We start from the raw sequence: 9,999 nt of genomic DNA on the forward strand, positions 1-9,999 counted from the left end.
GTAGACATGGCCTAAGACTAGTCAATAGGGATGTTGACCCAGGTATTTAGGCATCTGGGAGTAAGGATCTGAGGGGGCCTACAACTCCCATTCTTTAACCCTCAGCACAGATTCCTGCTAAAGTCATCGGAAGTGGGATTGGGCCCAGAGTGGTTACGTGGAACATCTGTGGCAGAACCCAGGTCTCAAGACGTCTAGGCTTGATCCACAGATCTGGCCTTCCTCCTGACAGCTCCTTCCTAGAACACACATCACAGTGGGTAGTTTGCCATGCATTTCTTTCATCCACCATTGTGTTTGCTGTGGGAACTCATCATGAACAGAAATGATGTGTAACTTGGCTCTAAAATGTCATTCAAAGAAGCTGGCTCTTATTATCAGCCCGGGAAATTATTTTCACTGAGTGATTCAGGCAGACATGTGGTTCATGAAACACAGTCTCCGAAATTGTTTTCTCGCTGGGTAATCAGCAGCTCGTTAGCTTTAATCATATCACTCCGCTTGTCACTTCCTTTTCTGTGTGTGTAGATGGCAGAACAAAGCATCACAGTGAGGAGTGAATGGGGCACAAGGGAAGGGGGATGTCATTCTACATTGCTGGCTTTTTGTAAATTGCACTGACTAACTCTTAATTGGATGCTGAGTAGTTTAAACAAGAGATCCCAAAAGGGGAGGCAGAAAGACAGCTGGGTTGGATTTGCATTGTCAGAAGTCAAGAGGAGGGGGTGGTGCAGTGTGCTGGGGCTCAGATTAATTGGGACTAAGGCCTTGAACGCATATGGGATTTCAGTCATCATGGCCATTCAACAGTGTAACTTCCCCAGTGCAAATTTCTAGTATACAAAAATGCAAAACCAATACAGGGGCCCCAGTGCAGCTTATTCATGCTAAAAAACTGGGTAAATTGCATCAGTGCAAATAGCAGCTATACCTGTCTATATTAAATTTAGACTGATACAACTATAACAAGTTTCAGAAATTTGTTAAATTTGTTAGTCTCTAAGGTGCCACAAGTACTCCTGCAACTATAACAGTGGCTGTAACTGGGACAAACCCCAACATACAGGAAGGCTAAGTGTTGGGGAATTGCATTCATACCAAGGGTTGGATTTAGCTCTCAACTCATTTGTCTGGTCTAAGTTTTTTAATAGAATTAGATTGGCCAGGGCATTGCACTGAGATGTTGTGACATGATGGATGGCATTGGGTTTTCACTCTATGCTGTTATACCAGCATGCATTACCGATTTGCAGGAAACCTCATGATCTTCTGAGTGGTAGAGGCACGTCTTGCGATGCGCCATGTTGGGATTCTGCTGGGAATATCTTGTCCTGCAACACACAAAAAGAGCAACTCTGAAGGTGAGGTAAATCGGCATCCTTAGGCCAGTCATAACTACAATGGCCAATTATCCAAATAAGACAGTTACATGATTATTATATTTACTTATGGATCATATTCAAATATAGGGGATAGCTTTGGGCAGGGAAGTTCTGGTATCCTAACTAACCTCAAGCCCCAGGGCCAGTCCAGGGTAGTGAAATGTTCCTGCTGAAATGACGAGCAATGGAATAGTTAATAGCAGTTTCCATGCAACGCGCCATCAGTAGGGTTCAGAGTTAACACACCATCGCGCTGAATGAGGGCAGGTCACAGCTCCGCGAGTCACTGTTTCAGGGAAGCTTTGTTGCTATCAGGGCATCGCTCAAAGTGGCTGCACCCACAGGCCCTCCCAGGAGGAGCTGGGAGCCAGTCCCCACCCACGCCGCACCCAAGATGGCGCCCTATGGGACTCGCCTGTTTTCTGTGGGGGCCACGCTCAAGATGGTGGCGCCCGGCGTACGGCGCGCGGGAGGGGACAGTGGCGGCTGCGCCTGCGCGTGGCACAGACTCCGTCCGCGTCAGAGTGACTAAGATGGAAGCCGGGGGGATGCGGCTGCCGTTCTGGGCCGGGGGCCCGGCCCCGGGGGAGCTGTACAGCCTGCCCTGCCTCAGCGCGGCCGGGCCGGGCCTGGAGCCCCAGGCCGGGGGCGGGGGCCCCCTCACGCGGACCCAGTGAGTGACCGGGAGCCGCTTTCGGTTCGGGCCGCGGCCTCATGGGGGGCGGGGGGGAGCGGAGCCGGAGGGGCCAGCCCTGGGGGTGGGGGCCTGCGGGTGGAGGGGGCTTTGGGGGGCAGGGCGCTGGGGGGTGGCAGAGGGGGCGGGGCTGGGCGGGGAGGAGAGGGGCGGGGCTGGGGGAGGACGGGGCTGGATTGGGGGGGGGGGGCGGGGGGGACTGGGGGGGGGAACTAGGGACTTGCAGATCTTGCGGGGGGGGGCTCTGAGGAGGGGGACGGTGGCTGGGCGAATCCACAGGGCCACATGGGTGGGGTGGGGGGAGATGGCTGAGAGCAGGGAGGACACAGGTGAATTGCTAAGGAGGGGACAGTGTTGGGGTCTTCTGGGAAAGGGGTGAACAGGGTTGGCTCCCCTAAGGTCACTGGAGGCTGGTGTTTCCACAGCCCCTATTGTATGTGCCTGGGCTGCCCTGGCACCGTGCTTTCTGACCCATTGATCCCCATGTAATCAGCAGCCCCTGGGCCCAACCCCCCCCATTGGGTTCATTTGGAGCAGAATTATAGTCCGTATCTGTGAGTCGGGCTCAGGAGAGGAGTAAGGGCCGCTGTAGAAGAGTAATGCTGCTGTTGGCTGTCCAACTCAGGGAGCACTGATGGTTTTGCTGGTCTCCCCAGGAATCCCATGGTGACAGGCACCTCGGTGCTGGGAGTGAAGTTTGACGGTGGTGTGATCATCGCTGCAGACATGCTGGGCTCCTACGGCTCTCTGGCCCGGTTTCGTAACATTTCCAGGATCATGAAAGTGAACGATAACACCGTGCTCGGCGCGTCTGGGGACTACGCTGATTTCCAGTACCTCAAGCAGGTCATTGACCAGATGGTGTAAGTATTTCTCCTCTGCTGACCCATGGAAGCAGACCTTCCCTCTCTCCGTTAGAGGGAGCCCCATTTCCCAGGCAGGGCAAGCTTGCACTCTCGTGCCTATGCTGCGGATACCTAGACGTTGTTCCGCTAGACTTTACTGTAGTAAAGAACAGAATTATCAGACACATAGATGAACACGATATGTTGGGGAATAATCAACACAGCTTTTGTAAAGGGAAATCATGCCTCACCAATCTATTAGCATTCTTTCAGGGGGTCAGCAAACGTGGACAAAGGTGATCCAGTGGATGTAGGGTACTTGGACTTTCAGAAAGTCTTTGACACACACCCTCACCAAAGGCTCTTAAGCAAAGTAAGAAAAGTGGGAAGGGCCTTTCCTGGATCAGTAACAAGTTTAAAATATAGTAAAGGGTAGGAATAAATGGTCAGCTTTCACAGTGGAGAAAGGTAAATAGCGGGGTGCACCAAGGATCTGTACTGGGACCAGTCTGTTTAACATATTCATAAATGATCAGGAAGAAGGGGTGAACAGTGAGTTGGCAAAATTTGCAGATGATACAAAATTACTCAAGATAATTAGATCCAAAGTTGACTGCAAAGAGTTACAAAGGGATCTCACTAAACTAGATGACAGGGCAACAAAAAGGCAGATAAAATTCAATATTGATAAATGCAAAGTAATGCATATTGTAAAACATAATTCCAAGTATACATACAAAATGATGGGGTTTAAATTAGCTGTTACCATCAAGAAAGAGATCTTGGAGTCATTGTGGATAGTTCTCTGAAAACATTTCCCCAATGTGCAGCAGTAGTCAAGCTAACAATGTTGGGAACCATTAGGAATGGGATAGATAGTAAGACAGAAAATATCATTCTGCCAATATATAAATCCCTGGTACGCCCACACCTTGAATACTGCGTGCAGTTCTGGTCGTCCCATCTCAAAAAAGATGTATGAGAACTGGAAAAAGTACAGAGAAGGGCAACAAAAATGATTAGGGGTGTGGAACAGCTTCCATAGGAGGAGAGATTAAAAAGACTGGGACTGTTCACCATGGGAAAGAGATGACCGAGGGGGAATATGGTAGAGGTCTATAAAATCATAAATAGTTGGAAGAAAATGAATAGGGAAGTGTTATTTACCCCTTCACATAAAACAAGAACCAGTGGTCTTCTGATTAAATTAATAGGCCGTAGGTTTAAAAACAAACAAAAGGAAGTACTTCGTCACACAACGCACAGTTAACTTGTGGATCTTGTCTGGGATTGTTGTGAAGACTAAAAGTACAACTAGATTCAAAACAGAATTAGACAAGTTCCGGGAGGATAGGTCCATCGATGGCTGTTAACCAAGGTGGTCAGGGATGCAACCCCATGCTCTGGGTGTACCTAAAACTCTGACTGCCAGAAGCTGGCATGGTCAATGGATCACTCGATAACTGCCCTGTTCTGTTCATTCCCTCTGAAGCATCTGGCACTGGCTACTGTTGCAAGACAGGATACTGGGCTAGATGGAACATTCGTCTGACCCAATATGGCCATTCTTATGCTCTCTAGGTTTGCCAGTCTAGCATCTTTCATTAACACTAAAATAAGCAAAATATTTTAAATGAATGTAACACAGATACCCCAAACTAGTGTTTACAAAATTAATTAAACCAGATTTTAGCATCTCTGGAGCTGTTATTTTAAGTAGGAGCTCTTTGTCCGTCTGTCACTGAGAGTGCAAACTTGTCTCCATCCTTTAAGGTCTCACCACTACCACGCCTACTTATCTGGCTTTGAGCATGCAGACTAGCTGGAGATTAATACAGGGCTATTGATTCTTGATCTGCAGTCTCCTTCACCGCAAGAAGGAAATCACAATTTCTGCATGACAAATCTCTCCTCACAGGCCCAGTGTCTCTCCAACAAAGGGCCTATCAACAGGTCTCTCCAGTTATCCTTCATTTACTTTAGATCTATGGCTGATGACCTGTAAGAACGCAGAGCAGGTGTGTGTTTGCTTTAACGGCCTGTCAGGATTTAGTATGTCTTATTGCTAGCCTGGCTGGCAGGGGTGGGGGCTGTGGTTAAATCTAAATAATGTCAGATGGTTTGTAGGTTTTTCTAAGTTGTCTAAAACTCTTCTCTATACTAGAATTGATGAGGAGCTGTTGGGAGATGGTCACAGTTACAGTCCAAAGGCCATTCACTCCTGGCTGACCCGAGCCATGTACAGCCGGAGATCCAAGATGAATCCGCTCTGGAATACTGTCGTTATTGGAGGCTTTTACAATGGGGAGAGGTAAGTCCCGCACAAGCTATGCGGGATGTGTAGTGTAACTTCTCTGCTGCGTTTCCACTTCAGGGACTCAATCCACTCCCTGCACAATAGAAATAGGTGTTATTTATAGTCCCTGGTAGAATAAAGCTCAGGGCTTGATTTAAGGAAGGACAAACAGTAAATTTGAAAGATCTAAAAATGTTTGTAAAGCATAGGAAAGGGCTTTCAATATGGTCTTATCAAACTTTTGTTATTAACTAATCTGAGGTCTTGGGGCATCACTTTGCTGCCTCTTTCAGATCAGACTATATCTTGTATCATGGTGCATGGATATTTTTCCCTTCCATTGCGTGAGCCAGATTTTCAGTACTGGGGCACACGACTGCCTATATAATTTGCATATGCAGTTGTTGCAACTGAATGTGTAATTGCTTCCCTTGTGTGTGCAGGTGAGGCCTCCTTTTGTATACACAGTTGCATGCTCCTGCCATTATGGCCCTTGGTGTCCCATAGATCAAATGGACTCTCTCTCCCACCCCCTCCACTCAATTTACAGCCTTCTCCTTGCTTCTCCTCAGGGACAGCCTGTCTAGGAGAGAGAGCCCCCATTCCACACTGACTGATGGCTTTTTTCCTAAACCACTTCATAGGGGAGTGGGCCCTCACTCTATCTAGCAGTACACATCCCGCTCGAATGCAGTCTGCTACAGAGGGAAATACTAGAGGGTATTTTAAAAAGAGGAGTAAGCAGTGTACTTGAAGGCCAGAAAATACCCTGACTCCAAGCAGTTCTTTTGAGTAGTAGTCTGGAAGTTTGTTTGATGCTTGGCCTCGAAAGAACTATCTGTTAAAACAGGAGCCACTGAACATTCCTTCCTTTAGTTGCCTGTGTGCCCAGAGTATCAGCTGGACTTCACCTTTTCTTGGCTAGCCTGAGGGGTGTTTGCTTTGTCAACTTGTGCTGGAGTTGCATTTGTAAGCTGGCTACAACCCCAGGAGGGTTCTGATGTTTCTTCTGTGCAACCAGGAATGAAAATCTCTCTCATTCTGTGTTCAGTTTTCTAGGGTACGTTGACATGTTGGGTGTTGCCTATGAAGACCCTACACTCGCTACTGGCTATGGAGCTTATCTAGCTCAGGTAAGTGCTTGTAGAACATTGATTGGGAACTGTAGAGGCAGCATAGTTTAGTGGCAAGAGCAGGGAAGTGTGAGTCAGAGGCTTGAGTTCTGGGCTGTGACTTGTGCATGCTGCTCTGTTGCTTTAACTGCAACTTCAGCCTCGTGGAATTGAGTTATTGATTTTTTTAAATGCAGCCATTAATGAGAGAAGTCTTAGAGAAGAAACCCATCCTGACGAAGGATGAGGCCCGGGACCTGATTGAGCGCTGCATGAAAATCTTGTATTACAGAGATGCCCGATCATTTAACAGAGTAAGTGTCCTGCCTTGGTGTTCCCTGGTCATCCTGCAGGAACTGCAGTGCCTGTTGTGCTGGCTGAACTGACATGCAGAGTCCAGCCTCTAAGTTTGTGTGATTCAAATTCAGTCATGATACTCTGCTGTCTTATAGCAACTTCCTTCCCCTGACTTCAGAGTGGCTTAGAGCTGCTAAGCCTCACAGCACTTCTGTGAGATAGTGAAATGGGGAGTATATTTGTTTGAGATGTGACTTGCCCAGGATGTCACAGGTTGTTTGCAAAGCTGGGAAGAGAGCTCAGTCCTTGTTCCCTGCTCTTTTCAATCCAGCTTTTCAAGACTTGCAGTGGTTCCTCTATCCCTAGCAACAGCAAAACGCAGTTTGCCAACTACCAGACAGAACTGGCAAGGAAACTATCTGTGTCTCAAGTTTTTGTAAGGATATTTAAGTAGGCAAAATACACCAAATTAGCTGATGTTTCTCTGAACATTTCAGATGCGGGAATTGACATTGGCACTTATTAGAATGAGTCACTCCAGCTAGCTGACTTCAGATAAGGAGTGTCAGGGCTCAGCCTAGTCCTTCAGTTAGCTGTGTATGACCCCTCCTTTCGTTGGGCAAAAGGTAAAGGTAATTGAAGGTGAAGCTAACTGAGTAGTTATGTTAAAGCAAATTAAGTTAACCCTAACAATTTTTTCAGTGAAAGGTGAGCTTCAGATATTCATTATTTGGTCATAAACTATTATTTACCCCATGTCAAAGCACTAGCAATCTCAGATTTCATTTGCATTAGTCAGGCTTTACTGGCACTTCTAATTGTTGATCTCCTCCTTAGTACGAACTTGCCATCGTGACCGAGAAAGGAGTTGAAGTGGAAGGACCTCTGTCCGTAGAAACCAACTGGGACATAGCACATCTTATCCGGTAACTTGCCAAAAGTTGTACACTTCACTGAACACTCAAACTGACACGTCTTGTAACTTAAGGCCAGCTTCTGCCCTCAAGCTTCTAACTGCCCTGGGGAGTTGAGCCTCCCTCTGGCCCTCATGGGGTGGGGGTTTTGTAGATTAACTTTAAAAAAAAAAAAAAAAAAGGGGGCATTTAGTTGTGTTGCTCTGCTCTTGGAACAATATTCCTGCTTGGTGCAATAACGTGGGTGAACCTGGGTGCACGAATGTATAGTTCTGGCCAGGAGGGGGAAAGCATTTCTTCTAGAAAACGCTCTTTTCTGCACCAAGGGATAGCTTCTAAGGTATTTGAGGTTGGCTAAATCTTGGACCGGGTTGCTTTGTTTCTATGGCCAGGTTTTGAAGCCATTCCTAGACAAAGGTCCCTAGGGAAGAGAGAGGCTGCTGACTTACCTGTTCACCAGTTTTCCACTTGTCTTGGCAACTGCCTTTTACCAAGCACTGTGTATAACACCTAAAATACCCAAATCGGTTTTTCCAGCTTACTGATGTTGACTCTGGTTTGTGTGTTCTGCTTGTCTTCAAACAACCTGACTTTTTAAAATCTCTTTACAGGGGCTTTGAATGAAATCTGAAGAATTGCTTGACGCTGGTGTATCCATATCGCCTTTCATATGCACGGTGTACTGGAGCTTAGAGCTCTGAGTGACCCTGAGTTATACAAGTTTTGTAAATGAAATAAATATGTTGAAACAAGTTTGCATGTTTATGGTGTTTAAGCTTGAAAACGTACTCTGCATGGGACATCTAAAACTGGTGGTGTACCAGAAGAAAAGTCTCATTTTTAGCTTTACTGAACAAGTAACTAAGAGTCAGAAGCAAAGGGTCAGAGCATTTGAGGTTCACAGGGAGTCAGATGTTCCTCTGTTGTGAAATTAACTACTTTTAATGGTTGGTGGTAAGTACAGATGTATATGAGCCTCTTCTGGAAGAGGCCAGGATTTAATGGAGCATCCGGTTTGTGCTGGCAAACTTACCTTTCACAATTGTCAGGGGCCTGGCTATGACTTCACCTTCGTTGATAGAAGGCTGTACCTGTTCTGTCCTATAAGCATAGCATATTTATTATAAGACATTCTCTTAATCATAGCTGCAGCATGGATGCTATATAGACCCTCTAATGCAGAAACAGATGAGGGATGGACAACAGTGGGGTCTCCTACTCTACACACCCCTTACTGGCCTTTAAGTCTAGCAGTTGGACATCTTGTCTTGCACTGGTCCTGCTTCTGTCAGTACAGGCCACGCACTACTCCCTCTATGCTTAGAAAGTGCTTTTATCCAGTGATCTCACTGTACGTACAGATTAACTTAAAATAGTAAACACACTTCTGGAAATAGATCATGGAATGTACTCAGCCCACATAGGACTGTTCAGGGATATTACCTAAACCATCTTAAATTGTGGGCATGTTTACCATACCCTCAGCAGGGAATACTGTAAGCAGGCAACTCTATTTTGCATCCATTTAATTTCCTTGTAGAGGGCATTGCACTCCTCCCACGTACAGAAATCTCTTTCAAAGCCATCACAACATTTGGAATATCCAGAAGAAGTGGAAGACTGGAGTTGCAAACTTGAATTGAGGTAGGCAGACCTGCTGCTGCCCTTTCAGTGACTGACAGCATGGTTCATGGTCGGTGACCAAAGTTTGCTCTATAGGTTCCTGTACTGGCTGAGCAGGATGCTTTTAATTGTACAGGGTCTGTGCTTAGATGGAGACATGCTGAAGACAAAAGCTTCAGGTTGTTATAATGCATGTGAAAATATGACTTACTTGCCAAGTTCATCGGCCCTTGCAACAGGAACCCTCTTCATTTCAGATGAGTTAACACTGTTATAAACAGTGTTACCTCATCTGTTTTGCTCTGGAGCTGCTGATCTCCAGAGTTTCCTGCTTATTTACTATGGAACTAGGTTTGATGATATCCTATTCCAGTATCTGGCAATTCAGTAACATTATTTAACACCTTGAGGTGATACAGAGCAAAACGTCACTGTTACATCACTTATTCCCAAGACTGGTCATTCTAACCTAAAAGTGCAGTGTTCTCCCCTTCCTGCCCACCATGCTCCACAAGAGTTTAGCAGCTGTAAAGAGATCTTACTAGGCCAGCATTGCATTTACACAACCTGTTACATGCTAATAGCTGAAGTATTAATAAAAACTGACACTTGGGAAAATAAAAATGTTTTGAGATGCAGTCTCTTTGCTTCCCACGTGCTCAGTTTCACAACTTAAGTAAGCACTCTGCAAAGCTTTAGTGTAGCATCCAGCAGTTTGGGATGACTTGGCATGACTGTAAGCCTGGCAAAATTAAGAGCTACCTGGTTGTAGGCCTCAGTCTCTCAATTTACCTTGAAGCTAAACTGAAATGCATTTCAGAAAAACATCAACATTT

General features: G+C 46.2%; 1 protein-coding gene across 1 annotated transcript; it reads left to right on the plus strand.

The window, feature by feature from the left end:
• The first annotated feature begins 1,897 nt into the window (after nucleotides 1-1,897).
• On the plus strand, nucleotides 1,898-8,292 carry PSMB4 (proteasome subunit beta 4). The gene is made up of 7 exons (XM_026656316.1): nucleotides 1,898-2,055; nucleotides 2,733-2,939; nucleotides 5,086-5,232; nucleotides 6,269-6,350; nucleotides 6,527-6,643; nucleotides 7,464-7,552; nucleotides 8,152-8,292. The coding sequence occupies exons 1-7, from the start codon at nucleotides 1,916-1,918 to the stop codon at nucleotides 8,162-8,164; spliced, it is 795 nt and encodes a 264-aa protein (XP_026512101.1). The 5' UTR covers nucleotides 1,898-1,915; the 3' UTR covers nucleotides 8,165-8,292.
• Nucleotides 8,293-9,999: the final 1,707 nt, after the last annotated feature.

This window comes from Terrapene carolina, unplaced genomic scaffold, assembly GCF_002925995.2.
Source record: "Terrapene carolina triunguis isolate 2854851 unplaced genomic scaffold, T_m_triunguis-2.0 Scaffold227, whole genome shotgun sequence".
NCBI lineage: Eukaryota > Metazoa > Chordata > Testudines > Emydidae > Terrapene > Terrapene triunguis.